The sequence below is a fragment of the Cyphomyrmex costatus genome, unplaced genomic scaffold (assembly GCF_001594065.2).
Source record: "Cyphomyrmex costatus isolate MS0001 unplaced genomic scaffold, Ccosl1.0 scaffold276, whole genome shotgun sequence".
NCBI lineage: Eukaryota > Metazoa > Arthropoda > Insecta > Hymenoptera > Formicidae > Cyphomyrmex > Cyphomyrmex costatus.
The window spans coordinates 112,286-130,894 of record NW_017276866.1 but is presented as its reverse complement, the minus strand read 5'-3'; the positions used below and the strand labels follow the sequence as shown (position 1 = coordinate 130,894).

At 31.8% G+C, this 18,609-nt stretch overlaps 1 protein-coding gene across 1 annotated transcript in view; it reads left to right on the top strand.

The window, feature by feature from the left end:
- The first annotated feature begins 3,294 nt into the window (after nucleotides 1-3,294).
- LOC108774889 (nuclear RNA export factor 1) overlaps nucleotides 3,295-18,609 on the top strand; it is a 72,330-nt gene continuing 57,015 nt past the window's right edge. Inside the window, exons 1-11 of the mRNA XM_018541119.1 lie at nucleotides 3,295-3,370; nucleotides 4,715-4,884; nucleotides 4,978-5,040; nucleotides 5,175-5,261; nucleotides 5,434-5,677; nucleotides 5,794-5,987; nucleotides 6,082-6,194; nucleotides 6,713-6,749; nucleotides 6,840-7,069; nucleotides 7,299-7,467; nucleotides 7,598-7,885. Of these exons, the coding sequence (XP_018396621.1) occupies nucleotides 3,295-3,370; nucleotides 4,715-4,884; nucleotides 4,978-5,040; nucleotides 5,175-5,261; nucleotides 5,434-5,677; nucleotides 5,794-5,987; nucleotides 6,082-6,194; nucleotides 6,713-6,749; nucleotides 6,840-7,069; nucleotides 7,299-7,467; nucleotides 7,598-7,885 (1,671 nt within the window). The remainder of the gene's footprint in view (nucleotides 3,371-4,714; nucleotides 4,885-4,977; nucleotides 5,041-5,174; nucleotides 5,262-5,433; nucleotides 5,678-5,793; nucleotides 5,988-6,081; nucleotides 6,195-6,712; nucleotides 6,750-6,839; nucleotides 7,070-7,298; nucleotides 7,468-7,597; nucleotides 7,886-18,609) is intronic.

Sequence of the window (18,609 nt, the reverse complement as noted above, 5' to 3'; positions counted from 1 at the left end):
TCAATTTCGTTACTCGTTACTAAAGAAAATATAACGTCGTTACTTTTTCGTTACTAATAAAAAAAAGTAACGGCGTTACTAAAAAAAAGAAACGAAAAAGTAACGTCGTTACAAGTAACGCGTTACTTCCCAACCCTGGCTATACCAGCTAGAATGCGTATACTGGATTATGATTTGCGATTCATAATTCAACATTATATGCGATAAAATAAAGTTTTGCTGAAGATGGCTCGAACTTGAGCAGAAATGTACATTTCTTTTTGATTGAAATTTGTAAATTAATATACATATATACATATACTGCGCAATATTAATTAATTCCAACGTTTGACTCCTAATAATCTTTTATTAATATAATTATTGTGTGTATTAGTCTCTTATTGTATGAATTGAAGGAATTACCTCAAAAAATTACCTTTCTTTATTTTGTTAGTATTTTCGAATAATAAGCTTATGTAAAATATGTATAAAATAGATTCGTGTATGATATTTCAAAAAATTAATAAAAATAAATATTGAATATTTTTTTTATTATAATTATAAATATTCTGTGCTGTCTAGACTGTTAATCATTCAATCATTAGAAATTATTCTTAATAAAACTATATAAACTAGTTATGGACTATTTTTTCTTAAAAACAAATAAACAAACATAAATTAAAGGCTATAAAGAGTCAAACGCAGTTAAAAATGCGAAAAAAATTTTAATAATCTTACAAATTAACATTAAGGTTATTAAAATGTTTTCGCATTGTTAACTGCGTTTGACTCTTTATAGCCTTTGATTTATGTTTGTTTATTTGTTTTTATTAGAAATCATCTTCTCTTGCTCCGTTTTAACAAAAAGATCAATGATTAATTATTTGAAACTAGCTAAGCGGAAGATCTACACTGCCAAGCCGCATTCACTACAAAAACGAAAGTCTACATATATCAAAAACATATCTTCAAGGCTATAGGAGTCCACCGCTGGTTGTTAAGATGCGTAATAAATTATAAATCTTGTAGTATCAACTCTCGTACGTTTCGACTTTATTTTTAAGTCATCCTCAGCACAATAATCGTTTACTTATTATTACCATCCTAGCACTCATCAAAGCAAAAATCGACGATCCACTTCAGTTTCATAGCTGAGTGATCTATATCTTTAATGCTAAAATTGTTATCAAATGATCAATTAAGTTAAATAAGTGAACCGGCAAATTCTTACCTCTACGAGAACCAGCATGACGTTTAAAACTATATTCCTTAAATTATACCAACAATTATTTATTTTTTATAATATGAATGACAGAATAAAAACGTTGATCAATAGACAGAATAAAGAAACCGAATTACAACCTATGAAGAGGGAGAAGATAAAGTGGTTTTCGATACCGTACGTGGAAAGTGTTTCTGAAAAGTTTAAAAACATTATAAATGGAATGTGTCAAAAAGTGTGTTTTTTTAGTATGAACAAACTTAATTATTTCATTAAAGCACAAAAAGATCCAATGTCTAGAGGTGCAAAAAGAAATGTAGTTTATAAGATCAATTGTAATCAATGTGAGGCATCATATGTAGGACAGACTGGTAGGAAACTTGATACTAGAATTGTAGAACACAAGAAACATATAAATAGTGTATCTTCCTCTCATTCTGTAATTACGGATCACAGAATGGAATTTAGCCACGAATTTGATTGGAACAATTGTGAAATATTGGATGTAGAGAGATATTATAATAAAAGATTAGTTGCAGAAATGATACACATTAATATCTATAGACAAAAGAAGGGATTAAACTTGCAAACAGACACAGATGCATTAAGTCATACTTACACAGACATACTTAATAAGATATAATTATTTTTATAATATGACCGAACTGACTTATATTGTTGTTTATATTGATAACGTTAGAATGTATTACATATTGATAAGTTAGTTGATTTGACTCTTTGTAATGGATATAATGTTTTAACGTCTAATTTGACAATAATTTTTAAAAAAATATGTTAAACACGTTTGTGGATTTGGAACAATTGTTGGTATAATTTAAGGAATATAGTTTTAAACGTCATGCTGGTTCTCGTAGAGGTAAGAATTTGCCGGTTCACTTATTTAACTTAATTGATCATTTGATAACAATTTTAGCATTAAAGATATAGATCACTCAGCTATGAAACTGAAGTGCATCGTCGATTTTTGCTTTGATGAGTGCCAGGATGGTAATAATAAGTAAACGATTATTGTGCTGAGGATGACTTAAAAATAAAGTCGAAACGTACGAGAGTTGATACTATAAGATTTATAATTTATTATGCAACCTAACAACCAGCGGTGGACTCCTATAGCCTTGAAGACATGTTTTTGATATTTGAAATATAAGGAGTTATTTACATTGAACGTAACATTAATTTATTAATAATTTAAAAGCCTACATATTTCACGTCCTGTACGACAATTGACCATAAAAACATAAAGGGAAGGAATGTTAATCCTTCCAGCACTATTCAATCTAGCGCCTAGCTAGCCTAGCCTGGAGCTTGGATTTTTCAACCAATCAGAAAAGCTTGTATCGTGTGGTGGGTGTGGCGTCTCTACAAACTGTTCCTACCTTTGTTGCTATGACGCTTCTGCGCATGCGCGCAACGCGATAGAGCATTTCACGTTATGACGTCATGTAGCAAGATGGCCGAATACTGGAGGACAAGTGTATACAGAAACCTTATGGGAAGATAGCTTATTTTTAAAATAACTCCGTAAGGAAGGGTTTTTCGAAAAAGTGCCAAGTTATAAAATAGTTTTATTTTTTTTGAAAGCTGTTAAATAAAATAATAATTTCGACATAAAAAAAATGATTGAAAATTTTTATGTCATTAAATAGCTTTCAAAAAAATAAAACTATTTTATAACTTGGCAATTTTTTGAAAAACCCCTTCCTTACAAAGTTATTTTGAAAATAAGCTACCGTCCCATAAGATTACTATACATATATGCTTGTCCTTCAGTATTCGGCCATCTTGCCGCATGACGTCATAACGTGAAATGCTCTATTTGTCGCTAAGCAATGTCTCGCCTCTCGAGTCTCGCGTAGCGTATTCGTCACCATTCGTTCTCAGACGCTCTTGAGTAACGGTTGTCTAGTATATTTTTTTTGTGAATATAGCTAATCCGAGTTTTTAAAAGTGAGGTTAGGCTTGTACGTGAGTGTACGTGATCGGTTGTACTTTGGAATTTTTATTGAAGACCTTCCGCTGTTTGGCTTCTTATTCTTATCAAAAAAAAAAGGCAATCCAAACCAAAAAAGAAAATGCCGAAGAAGTCAAATAAGATGTGGGGCAACGGCCGCAACAACCGAGGAAACGAAGTAGATAAGAGCTACTTCGGTAAGTCCCTTTTTTAGTTTTATAACCTTATCTTTGTTCACTGAATGTTGAAGAAGAATTAAGTGATACATCACGCTCATCATGTGTAAAATATAACACACTCTAGAACTCTCGCGTGCTTATAACAATGCTCCGTGTTTCATACGATTTCCAGCAGTCGTTTACTTGCATCTTTTACCACTCGTAAAGATTGAACTTCACTTACAGATAAGTTCGTTTGATCGTCAATTATACTTCGAGCCTCGTTCTCAAGATTACAATATGTAGTTATTTAGAGTTCTGGAAATCATGAGGCTGAAGCTGAAGCTATCGGCCGGCCGGGAGCGGGCGGCCCGAGCGGACGCATGAGAACCACTGCTCCGCTACCACATAAGCGCGCGGGAGCGCTTTCAAGTTTTGGTGGTGTTGCATTGCACTGTTACTTTCTAACAAATTATTTAAAATATTAAAACTGCACATTACGACCATTTTTGAGAGAATAGTATTTACAATAGTTCAGAGAAATAAAAAAGAGGTTACTTATGTGTTTCGCCGCCTAATTTTGAAAGATTCCATAAAGATGCACATTGAAAAACCTCAGGTATTTCGCAATTTTTTGTAAGTCGTCTTTTTATATATATAAAACAGAACAGCATTCTCATATTTTAGGCAGAATTAATTTCTGGTCATGAAAAATATTTTTTAGTGACCAAAAATTAATTCTGCCTAAAATGTGACAATGCCATATGATGCTGAAACCAGCAGTGGATTCGCAGCAGTGGATTCGGAAACGCAGTGGGTTCTCAACTTTAAAACAAAAACACCGTTAATTCGAATAAAACGTGAATGTACGTCACATAAATAATACAACACATTACATAATCATCCAAATCACCAAAAAACAGCATGTTGTACGTAAATTACCAACACTTTTTTCTTAGTACATATTTGAAAAATGATTTACGCCCTTAATACGCATCTAGTGCGTATCAGGTGCTATTTCGAGAACCAAAGTATGTTCGGGGCTGAAATTTTTATGAGATATTCTTAAGAGCATTAGAAATCAATCCCATTTTGCAGAAAAAATTAAAAAAAAAATGCGCGCGATTGTTACAACAATTTTAAAAAACATTCGACGTCCTCACATAACTGTTCTCACTTTTTAGCGCGTATCTCGAAAACCAGATTTGTTTTTTTGGCATGAAATAAAAACTTTTTAGATGAGAGCCCGATTTAAAAAAATTTTTTTGGTGTGTATTATATACAAGATGTTTACGTTGAACATTAAAAATATTAATTATATTCGAATTAATTCCTAAAAAAGTAATGATTATGTCATATTATTTTACTAATGTATATTCTTAGGTCATGATGATCGAGTAGGAAGACATGGGAAAGATGGAAGACACCAGGGTCATATCAAGCACCGTGTGTCATTTAAGACCCATACGCCTAACAACTTGACTCGTAATTTGACATTTGTTAATTTGGATGACGACATTCCGATGATGACTTCGAATAACAGTTCGAGACAAGTGATAATGAATTCGAATAATAGAGAACGAGGGGAACATTGGCGAACTGTTCCTCGTGGGAGGAACAGTCCTATGCCAAATAGAAATTTTAAGGGAGGTCAGTCAGGTCCTAGACGACTTCCTCCTTTGAGAGAATCCAATTGGTATAGAGTTAGTGTAAGTTTATTTCTGTGATATTAACTGAAGTACTTGCACAATAATATAAAATACTTAGTGCACCTGAAGTATCTACTTATACACTAATGTAAAATGATTATACAATAATTTAAATTTTTAATTATATTTTATAGATACCATATGGTCAGAAGTACGAAAGGGATTTTATTATAAATACCCTTTTGAATTACATTGCGCCCGATGTATTTGTACCCATAGTGGCAAGTAACACTTATTAGAAAATACATATTTTTTATTTAATATATACCTTATTATCTTTAAGTAATTTTTTTAGCTTTAATATAACAGTTTTTTTTAGATTTAATATAATATAGTTAAATTCAAGTGTAAAACCGTAAATTCTTATAGCTGAATTATAAAATTTATTTACAGTACAAAACATCTGCAACTGATGCCAGTTTCTACATAGACGATTATAAGACGGCAGTTGCATTGCAAAACTGTGATTATAAGATCAAAATGAGTGATGGATTTAAATTGCAAGTGAAAGTGAAACCAGGATTTCCAGTTTATGACATTGATGATAAATTGAAGGAAAGATTAAAACAAGCAATGGTTAAGAGATATGTACAAGATACCAATGCTTTGAATTTGTCCAAGTTCTATCTTGATTCTGGTAAGAATAAAAAGTTATGAAACTATAAGTATAATGAAGATGATAATGTATTAATTAAAAATATTAATTAATATAACTTGGGAGTTTTTTTTAACATAAATATATTTGTCTTATAGATCTTCGCTCTGATTACTTTTGTGCATTGTTCCATCCGGTTATGATGATGACTGTGTTGGACATTGTAGCGGAACACATACCGAATTTAGAAGCTTTGAGCTTAGAAGGAAATAAGTTGCAGAATATTGAGAGACTTAGTATACTGACTAAGAAATTCTCAAAATTGAAAATTTTATATATTGGTGATAATAAGGTGAGTTTATTTAAACAAGAAAATATAAAATTGTTTAAAATTGTCGTTAACATAATAATGCTCGGGCTTAATCTGAGTTAATTGTGTATTCTAGATCAGAGACATCCATCAATTAGATGCTATTAAGGATTTAAAACTGGAGGAATTGAAGTTAACTGGAAATCCTGTCTGTAATAAGTATAAATCTCGACAAAATGACTATGTTAGGTAATATATTGTTCTCTTTTACAGAGATACAGGAAGTATTAAAAATAATCTGTTAATTTCTCTTTCTCTCTCTGTTCATAAGATGGTATTCCGGCACAGATCATTTTATACTTATTTTGAAAACTTTCTTAGTAAACATTTTTTATTTAAAATTTATTCTCCATTAAATTAAATAGTATTTATATTAAATTGAATGCAACGTTTACTGTTATTTGTATAACAAAGTATATATATTTACTCTCAATTTTAATAATATATAAATAATATATAACATATAATTACTGTGATATATATATATATATGTATATATGTTATACTGTTATATACATAACAGTAATGTTCTATTTAAAGATGTAATGTATTTTTAAATTTTGTGAATTTTTATAAAACTGCTGGTATAATTTTTAAATTTGAAGTGAACAATTCATATTCTTCCTTATATTATTTGATAAATCTGTGTATTTTTTTAAACATTTTTTATTATATAGACGATCCGGTCTTTTTCTTTTTAATTGTAGTGATGTTCGAAGACGATTCTCAAGATTACTGCGTCTGGTAAGTATATCACGCACAGTTTTACATTTTTTAAATTGTATTTTTTTTATGTAACATATGATTTTATTTTGCTGTTCGTATTATTTGCAGGTTGGCACGGAACTACCACGACCGATTGTTTTCGATATGATGGATGAACCTGCTATAATTCCTTCGTCGCAAAGGATGTTTGTCCAAGATGCAAAAGCTAAAGAAATTGCAAGTCAATTTTTGCAACAATATTTTACGATATTCGATAATGAGAATCGTCAACCTTTACTGGATGCCAATAATGAACATGCATCCTTTAGTATGACAATAAACACTTTCAATAATAACAAGTAAGTATTTGCAATGTTGCAAAGTCTTATTTTCTCTTTAACAAGAAAATTCTCTACTCTGAAAAAAATAAAGGAAAGTTTCGTAACTTTTTATCTTTTAATGCAGAAGTTTTTACTAGACTAGAAAATGGTTTTAACTATTCTTGTGCTGTGGATATAGTTAAAAAAATTTTAGTATTAAGTGATGGTACAATCGGAAATTGTTTAACCAAAATTATTTTTGTTACAGGTTAAATGGACATTATTTAGAAAATCGAAATTTACTTAGAGTAAATGATACGATTCGAAGAGAGAAATTTTTGAAACAGGGTAGATTACCTGTAGTTTCTCTTATATCAGAAATGCCGCGTACAAGGCATTTACTGAATACTTTTACTATGGACATCTCTCTTGTTACAGTAAGTAGCTATTTATTACTACATGGTCATATATTGTTATGTGTCATATATTATATAATAAATTGTTTATAATTTATTATATAAAGAAATAAAGATGAACTTGTATAATTTATTTTTTATTTATTTACAGCAAACAATGATGTTCATTACAATAACGGGCTACTTCCAACAACTCAATATCAAGGAAGAGCCCATCCGCTATTTCAACCGCACCTTCATAATTGTTCCGGAAGGTGAAGGATATTGCATCCGAAATGAGCAGTTGCATATTAGTCAACCATCTCAGGTGCAGTTAAAGAAATTGCACCAGCAACTGAATCAGTTAAATGCTCAGCAAGCTCAATCAGAAATGGAGATGCTGAGTTCCACAGAAGTGGTGAAGCCTATCGCCACGGAACCCGACGACGAGCTGAAAAAGCAAATGGCATTATAGGCTATTGATTATTCCTTAAAAACCATAGCAATAATGCTTCGTTTCATCCAACATTGTTTTATAATTTTGATGTAGCCCATCAGTATCAGTGCGTTTATTTAAACTGTTTTCTTGGGTATGAATGGCGTAGTTAATAATAATTTATCTAAGACCAGGACATGCTTAAAAAAATGTCCATGATTGTATTATATATTCTTTCTTCACTTTATTTGCAAAATAGGTCGCTTTTGAATAAGTTAATTATTACAATTTTTTTGTCATCAAAAAATAATACTTACAGACATTACATCTTATCTATCAATTCGATCGTTGGTCTTGCGAAATTATTAAGAGAAGAATTCATGTAATTATATTAGCTGAAGAAGACTCAAAAAGGAGTTGAAACGTACTTATTGTTCATTAATAAAGAATTTTATTGAGGATCCGTTTTGGATTATTCACGTACCTACAACAACGGTGTAGGTATACGTTAATAATACAAAACGTTGCACTCTCACATGCCCTTGATTTTTGATGGGAGCTATATAAATTTTATTTTTTTTAATGTGGGGAGCTAACTTTACTACGGTCTTTCAAATTACATATGGTATTCGATACGCGTTTGTCTACTCATAATTTTCTTTTATCTACCTTTCAAAAGAAAGTTATAAACAAATTAAAATTTAACAATTCGCCACTTTTGATATTTTATTTACATCATATTTACATAATTTTAAATTTATTCTAATTCGAAGAAGGAAGAATAATGTATTAAAAATACATGTTCTATATACAAATACACCCAACCAATTATAATTTATGTAATAATATAAAATAGATATATAAATATTATATAGTACATACACTACCGGCCAAAAGTTCGTGAACGCTCCGAATTTTCGAACGCGTCAAATAATATATCATATCAGCGAATTCTTTGAGATATTGAGAAAACCAGTAAGATATCTTTTAAAGTACAGGAATAAAGCTTTCAATTGGTGGATTCAGTTTTATATCAGACATTATAGTCTCTTAGATGTCGTATTTTCAAAATGTTGAATTTTGCGACTTTTTTCTTCCAAATTTTATCTCTGACAGCAAGTGTAAAAAATTTTTCTCGCTATTACCATAATTTTGTATAAATACTTCAGGTCAAGACCTGTAAATTCCATTTTGAGAAAAAAGTCGATGCGATTTTTTGTTCCAAAGTTATGATTTTTTGAAAATTTTCAGTTTTACTCGTTGAGTCAGAATTCTTTGAAAAAAGGCCAAAAGTTCGTGAACATGTAGTTTATTCAAGTTTCGCAAATCGCAATGATACGTTTCTTTTAAAGATGATGCAAAATATTAAAATTTACAAAAAAATAAACTTTTTAAATGTGAACTGCAATTCTTTAAAAAAAAAGCTCCAAAATGTACCAAGCTGAAATTACGTAAATAATTAACAAGGGAACGGTCGGAACTGTCCCTCACCGATTTTGATGCGCTTTGGATATGTTGTAGAGCATCAAAAAATATTCGACCCATATTTTTTTATAGCTGCGTATCTCGAGGTTTAGGGGGTGAAACACCCCCTTGAAGAAAATAGACTTTTTCGTTTTCAGCGAATATCTTCGAAACTATGCCGAATATGAAAAAATGGTTTATACAAAAGTTTAACAGTATTTTATGCTCTATATAATAGTGTATTCATTTTTTTTAAATCAAATTTTTTAATTAACCTCCACCCTCACCTATCAGGGTTGCAAAATTAAAAAAATTTTTAAGAACAAAAATTAAAGAGCATCGGATTCCGAATCCATTCATGTATAATAATGTTATGGTTCTACGATTCAATTTTTCAGAAATCAAGATGATAGTTGTGTTACAGACGCCACGCACGTTATCATCTCGTTTTCTGAAATATTGATATCATGGAACCATAACATTATTATATTGTACATGAATGGATTCGGCATCCGATGTTCTTTAATCTTTGTTCTTAAATTTTTTTTTAATCTGCGACCCTGATAAGTGAGGGTTGGGGTTAATTAAAAATTTGATTAAAAATAAAATAAATACAAAAAAAAAATTAGATTTCTTTCTCCATGATTTGTGTCCTCTCTTTAAAAGCTCTGGTCTGTAGGCTCCTTAAGTGCTGAACTGACTAATAATACCTAAGAAAAAACTTTTAAGCCTGATAGGATTTGAACTCGTGACTCGATCCACGGTCCAGTTCTGAGTCGTTCACCTAACGTACTGCTCCACTGTTACCTTATTGACAGAGATGTTTCGAATTGTCTATATACTTTTAATAAAAATATTTTGTCTACCCAAACAGATTATTTTATTAAAATTACTAACAGAACACTTATTTTGTAATGGCAACAAAATTTTACCTTGTTATTTACAAAAAGTAAGTAAGCAAATAAATTTGTACCGCTAAATAAAAAAATTTACAACATTTTGTTCATTTAACAAAAAAATTGTATTTTGTTATTTTAACAAAATAATTCAATGATAATCAGCTCGGCGTATGATAAGATGGCGGAAAGCGCGCAATTTTTATTACTGCATGCATGAACACAACATGAATGCGTTTTTGCACGCACGTATGATGATCATGCGTGAAGGTAACGTGAATTTTGTGTAAATTATATTCCATTAAAAATTTTTTAAAAAACTTATTCCGATCGGAAATTTAATTATCTACAAAAAATTTCTTATAAAGCATATCGAAATTTTGCTTCGTTCGCGAGAAATATTGAAAAAACTGAAAAAGGTGCTTTTTCACCCCTATCTACGATTTCCACCCTCTAATTTAATAGCACTCCGCGATTTTTTCTTCTTAAATGACCCATTGACCGAATTCAACAATAAAAACCCGTGAACGTATTAGTTTCTTTCTATATGACATAATCAATATAGCCTACTATGCGTTAATTGATATATGTACAGTTCGAAACAATATAAAAGAAATGTATTAAATTAAAATAAAGTTTTGTTTATTCAAAATTTTATTTTAATTAAGTAAATACATTAAATTATATTTATATAATTTTATTTATATAATTTTGCTATCGAGAAGCGATACACCCATATTCTTAAATTCATTTTCCGGAAATCAAAGTGCTGTTAAACTTAATAATGAATTTTTAATATCAATAAATGCAAAATAAATGTTTTAAAACACTTAAGAATGAAAAAAGCTTAGATATAAATATAAATCTAAATATAATATGTGTACATAATATATAACAATATAACACACTTCTTATAATATTACTTCCTAATATACAGTGTAACATATGATAGCCGCCAAGTGGCCAATAGCCTAATTAAAATGCTTAGATTACATACATATGTATGTATGGATCGTATATGTACTTAATCATATTTACGTATGCGTCACGGGGAACCATTTGAAGTTTAGAAATAATCACGTGTATTTTTATGATATATACACAATATAATGGTGAATTGTGCTTTTGGCTGAACAATAGAGTGTAGAAAAGAAAAAAGGACCTGAATCATCATGAAACGCGACACAAGCGAAAAGACAGAAAAGTCGCTCGAAGGTAGTTGACAATCACGTAATAAATTTGTTAGTTCTCGAACTGCCGCTTATTAAGGGGGAATACCACGGTGACGAGTTTAAAAAATCGATTTTTTTTATTGCAATTTTGTAATGCTTGGAGTGTTAAAAATATGTCCCTATAATATTATGTTGAAATTCCTAACGGAACAATAATAAGTATGTGATAGAGTAAAACGTGGTGAGATGCCGCTAGGACATTCAGCAGTCCCCTTGATCTGCTTGTAGGCAGTTTTACCGGTATTCTTTTGTTTCTTGTGTGCTTCAGACGTGAACACTTCATATGCACACGGATTGGACGCACTTTGATTCGTTACGAAATTTTATTGTTATATGTAGATTTATAAACTAATCGGTTGTAATACTTTAAACGTGTTTTTCTCGAAACCACGTTTTTGTAACTAGGCGCTCACATATCTCAACTTATCCAAATGACTTGAATTTTGGACAGAACGTTTACAACGAAATTGTCTTCAGTTGCACGTACGAACTTTTCAATCGGATTATTAGTTTTTGAAAAACAATTAAAAAATAACGATTTTTTGTCGCAAAATCGTGACCTTTTTTTTAAAACAGCGCCATTTTGTCTAAAATTATTTTATCAAAAATTCCGTACGTGCAACTGAAACTACACTCATATACTTTAAAATAAAATAAAAAATAGTATATTATGCATCAAGTGCGAAAAGAATGCCTTTATCGACGAGTGGGAATTTTGCGCACGAGCCGAAGGCGAGTGCGCCAAAAGTCCCACGAGACTCGATAAAGGCATTTCGCACGTCGATGAATACGATATTTTTTGTAACAAATGCACAAATTATTTATTTAAGTAAATAACTTCTTCTGCGTTACTTGTGATTGAAGCCATTGCGTCATCCCAACCCTCACTGTCAACTAACCTAACGATACAATGTTTTCGCATTTTAGAAACGCACAGCGTGCGAAAAATTAAGAAAAAGCTAATTGCGCATGCGCAGTAACATTTTTCGCACAGCGTGCGAAAAACACTCAATTTTCGCACGCTAAACACCCCGAACAACACGCGTTTTTTGTGTATGCGTTACAAAAAAATTATTTCAGAGCTTCCGTGCAGACGCAGCACGAGCGCTCGTGCACCCATGTTTTTTCAGACGAGGTGCACATCAATGAGTACTGAAGCTACAAATATTAATATTATTCAATGAATTTTTTTAAATAATTTCGTAAATGTATATACTTCGCATATATAAAAACAATAATTCATACAAGCTACCAGTTTTCAAAAAAAAATTCACAAAAAGAGCCTTTTTTTCGGCCGTCATCCTGGTGTTCCCCTTAAGGCAATGATTTCGTGATTACAAATTTGTAACACACTTTTGTTTTGATGGTTAACACAATACGTAAATTAATCTCGGTTCCAGTAAATTCGCGATCCGATTCACGCTCATAACGCTTAAAAATCAATTCATCTTTGTTTGTGTCAAATATTAAACAAAGATAAGTGATGTTCATGAGTGTGTGAGTATGAATCGAACCGATGTCTAATTCTTCATCTTTCTTAATTGTAAAAATTAGAAAAATATATCTATATAATAAAACGAAAAAATCATATCATAAAAATGAAAAGTTCAAGCCATGTTCAAAAAAGGATATTCAAAAATGTACACCTTTTTATCTAATAATAATATATTACTATGAAAAGAAACTGATATATTATTAACCCTCAAACGGTACTCTAGTGCGAATTTGCACCAGCGAAATTTTCGAAATGCTGGCATTTCTCCAAAAACAATTGAAAAGGTTTCTCCCCCCTATGTTAAATATGTGTATAGGCTAAACCTTGTAAATACGACTTTGTAAACATTCATTTGCTTACATACGGCCGAGTTAATAACACCGAAACGTACGACAGGTGCAAATTCGCACTAGTGTTCCGTTTGAGGTGGTCTTCGTGAACATTTTTGCAATCTAGAAGTGCGTGAAAATTCTACTTCTTTGATACAGGTACGTTAATTTATTTATTATGATTTATTATTAATTATTATTATTATTTATTATTTATTATTTATTATTTATTATTATTATTATTTATTATTATTTATTATTTATTATTTATTTATTTATTATGATTTATTTAGTGTCAATAAACGCATATAGTTATATTACTACTCAAATAATACAATAAACGACATGTATGTGTTCCTCATAAAAGGGTTTTATTCATTGATACCTTACTAAATTTTATTTTATTAACAATTATTTTATAAATTAGATGTGCTACGCCTTATTGCTATGAGTTTTTAGATTAATAAACATTAAAAAAACGAAACAATTACAATAATAAATATTAATGTGATATTTATTATTTATAATCTGAAATAAATCTCTATTGAAATATATTGCAAAAATATCCTGTCGGGAAAATAAATAATTAATGTTTATAGTGTCAAATAATTTTTTTATTGAAAGTATGCACAAATAACTAAAGAAAATTGTTAATATACTTTTGAATTTTTTTAATTTTTAAGAAATAACGATTTTTCCACCAAACGATCATTTTTTAAAAAGTCCTTTTTTTAATAACAATTTTTTTGTAATTTGTAAACCTGTAATCTTAATTTCAATAATTTCAATCGATTTGTTGGGAAATTTTACCCCTAACATGTACATACACAATAATTTTTTAATGCATTTTTCATGATGCGATTAGAGAATGAAATCATAAAATCCCAATTTGCACTAGTGTACCGTTTGTGTGTACCAAAACGAAGTGTACCGTTTGAGGATTAATAAAAGTGCCAGTACAAAGTGAACAAACATAAAGTGTATGCAACTTTCGGCCGATTTTCTAATCGCCTCCGCCTTCCGCTATCCCCCTCACCGCTGCGCGCGCGGTCCGCTGTCACCATCGCGCGCGAGCCTCCACCATCGTGCGCGGGCCGCCGCGCCGCCGCCGCGCTATACTTACCGTCTCTCTTCCTCTTATGCGCTGCTATCTGCTTATGCGACTACATTTCGCATCTTTGTCACACCAATTGTTTTATTTTATAAATTAAAAAAATTGCGTAATAATAAGATCGCACGCAAATATATTGTTTATTCTATAGGAGTGTAATTATTATTTATATATTCTACCGAGCGCGATGACGCTGCGCACGCCGCGCCGTTGTCGGCACGCAACACGATACCGCGCGAAAGAAGGATGGAAGAAAGCAAGTAATGACAAATACATTGAGATATTCTATTAATATAATTATTTATTAATTTTATGTAAACATATATTTTAATGACAAATACACTGAGATATTCTATTAATACAATTATTTATTATTTTTTTGTAAACATATTGTATACACATTTACGTATACTTTAAATTAAAAAAAAATGTTAATTTATGCTCTCCGCTTTAACATAAACGTAATTTTATCATCACTATCATCATCGTACTCCTCATTATGATCTTTAACACTCCTCCGTTTTTCAATTCTTTGGCCAACGTTGTTGACATCGCTTTCAAAAGTTTTTGCTGATGCAATCAAAATATCAAGTAACCTGTTTAATTTCGTAAATATAGCAGCAGTACCATGTCTGGAACAAAAGAATATAATTATAAAGTATACAAATACAATAATACAAATCAATAGACAATATATTAATACTCATTAGAAAACTTTAAAAAATTATTTCAGTCAAGACTAACGTGTCAAACGGAATCGTACAGCTTGAATACTAATAAATTATTGAATTAATACTTTAATGCTTACATTCTTTCAGTCAGAGGATTATTTGCACTGAGATCGACATTCACGGCCGGCGTATGGGTTGCTCGCTGTCCAGCGCTTGTCGCAGCTGTACGTAATTTCAGCGCAATGTCCATTAACTGGTCAGTTTTTATCTGTAGCAGATGTGCCTGTGTGTTTATATGATTTATATCATCTACCAAATTATTGATCTCCATTTTGTTCCTCAAATAACTAAGTGAACTAAAAACTGAAAAAAGTGAACTTATCAATAAACTGATTGACTGACAACTGTCTGATGGACCGCGGGGCTGTGCGAGAATTTATACTGAAAATGAACGTGACAATATGATATCATTATTCGATCAAGATTCGAAGCCACGTGCAAAAGTGCAATGCCTCAGTTAAAGATATCTTACTAAGACTATGATTGTTAATGACTTTTTAACGAAGGACGAACGACGGCTGAAACCTGTTGGAGGTTACTCAGAGTCATGACCTTGACAACATATGTCAAGATCAAAGTCATTGGTGCTGCCTCCCCTATTTCTAAATAATTACAAAAATTAATTTCTTTAGAATTGTTTAATTAACTATATCTCGCGAACAGTGCAACTACAAACGAAAGTAAAATCACTACAAATAACTACAAACGATTCCAAACTAACTAAGCTCCGTAAACAGATTTGAGATATCTTAAAAATTGAAAAAATTAATTTTTTTGCAATTGTTTAATTAACTATATCTCGCAAACGGTGCAACTACAAACGAAAGAAAAATCATTACAAACCACTACAAACGATTCTAAATCGAGTTCCGTAAGCAGATTTGAGATATCTTGAAAATTGAAAAAATAAATCTTTTTACAATTGTTTAATTAACTATATCTCATGAACGGCTCAACTATAAATGAAAGCAAAATCACTACAAACAACTACAAACGATTCTGAATCGAAATATATTTTCAATTTTTTTTTGTTAATGTCGAGTGATAGTCACTTTCTTAAGTCTCTTTATATCTTTTAATAATTAACTACAAACGAGAAATTATTGTTACTACAAACAACTACAAACGGAATACTATAATTTTCTGCAAAAAAAATTGTTATTTTTTTATTGTCGGGTGCTACGGTGCTAGGTTCACGAAGGTCTTTACTCTTGACGTGCGGTGTCAGCGCGCGGAACAAAAAATTGTTTAAACTTCAAATTAAACTTAATATACCTCCCAGGTCAAAAACTAATTGAGCTTTTTTTAATTGAGCTATACTAGTTGTTAGAAATATATATAAATTTATTATTAAATAATTACAAAAATTGTTTAAACTTATTAAAAAAGTGAGTAGTGTCACTAAAACTTATCAGGAACTGTTATACTGTTCGAGTACTACAAGATGGCGCAAAAAAAATAATTTTTTTGAAACTTGAGGTGCGAATTCTTTTTTTAAAAATTTATTAAAAAATATTTAATGGCCGGTATTATTATTATAATCGATCAGGAACTTTAGTACTCTTTCTGTACTGTGAGAGTTCGTCATAAAAATCGGCTTTTTCAAATCTTGCGGTGCCACGCAAAGTTAGCACCGCATATTTTTATTTTTTTAAATTTTTAGCCTAAATCACTAGTACTATTGATGAAACCTATCAGGAACTCTAGAATTATTGCGGGTGCAAGCAGTACTGTTATTAAAATTTTCGATTTTTAAATTTTGATGTGCTAATTTCACAGAGACACCGAAAAAGAGGTGCCCATCGGAACGAAGTATCCGCGATACGTCAATCGCCGAGCAGGGGATCGAAACAAATCGCGATTTCGTCGGCTTTTAACTCTCGTCAGCGTGTGACAATACGTAACATCCTGCCGCTCACCTTTTACAAGTTATGTCCAAGTCTTGCCTCAAAACTGTCTCGTTATCAAACCAAGTCCTCTCTGTCGATCAATAATGAAATAAAAAAAAAGAGAATCGTTGAACGCGACTAGTAAATAAGTTGTCACATCAACGAACTATTTTCTACTTAAATCTACTATATGCTCGCACGTCGTAGAAAGGTAGAACGGGACGTTTATTCCAATTTATTTTTTGAGTACTAATCGGGCAACGCTATTGATTGCTTCATATGAGAACCCGCCCTTTGAAGAAACGCACAAAAACAAACCGTCGCGTCGTGTCAGCGCCTCACTCTTGTGTATTTCTTTCACAATAGATGTCAATACAAAGGGCTACATTCCAAAATAATGTACCTGTAACGTATTGTAACGAGTTTTGTGTGTATTGAGTATAAAATTAAAATTTTCCTTTGGAATATAGTCCTGTAGTATAATGGCAAATTTTAGAACGAATATCATTTATTTCATATTGAAGAAATCGATATAACTTTTCTAACAATAAGTAATACCCGTCGTATTTTATTAATAGAATTACTTCTATTGTTTTTAACAAAATTATCAATTTTTTAAACTGTGTAATTGTAACGTCCGATGCGCCTACTAAACGGCACCGCGTCCGTCACTACACAGAGTACACAGCCCAAGCTAGTATGAGTGACACGAATACACAGAGACTGAAAGTCACGACTTGTAACACGCGTCTAAACGGCCGAAACCGAATCGAGAACAACTGCGCCTGCGCCAACTACTTAGGGCTGAAAATGCAATAAGGATGCAGTTGAACATAAATCCACCATCGCCAATGAAAAGATATTCACGAGTTGATAAGGTCGAGCCATTTAAACCTAAGAATCATTGATAATCCTAAGCAGAATTCAGAAAAAACCGCGATGCATCTCAATAATGCACTTCCGTGCAGCATCAAGTACACCTGCTGTACGCCAGCACGCATAGGGACACTGACATATCCACCTGACAAGCGTTGACGCTCGCGAATCTGAAATAAAGGCTTAAACAAACATCGAGTCTTTCGTGAATAGTTGATTCTCAGTAATCTCTCGAGGAAGCGGCCTACCGAAAACACGGGATGAAAAACTCGCCGCATCTTTGTGTAACGCACCGGCAGAAATGCTGTCCCTCGGCGGTCGGCGCGCGGTGCTACACACTCGTACCGAGTGCACACGTACGTGTTATTGGGAGCGCGGAGGAGGCGTGGAGCGCGGAGGGAGAAAGTAGTGGGGCGCGCTCCGATATTCTATCCTTAGCGCAAGGCGCACGATCGAGAGAGAAAGCGTAATTGGACGTGATGCCTGCTCGCGGTGTCCTTTCGCTGTCTCACACATTTGTTACTAGTACGAGTGAGATACTCCGGTGTCTTTCGCTTGTCAATATTCATAATAATACTTTTATTACACACAAAATGTTTTAATATTGTAAAAAATTGTTGTGCATAATTACAACATTACGTGTAATTTTGAGATTCATTGTAATAGCTTTCCATGCATTTGTAAATTTGCAGCCGAACGCCGAGGGACAGCATTTCTGCCGGTGC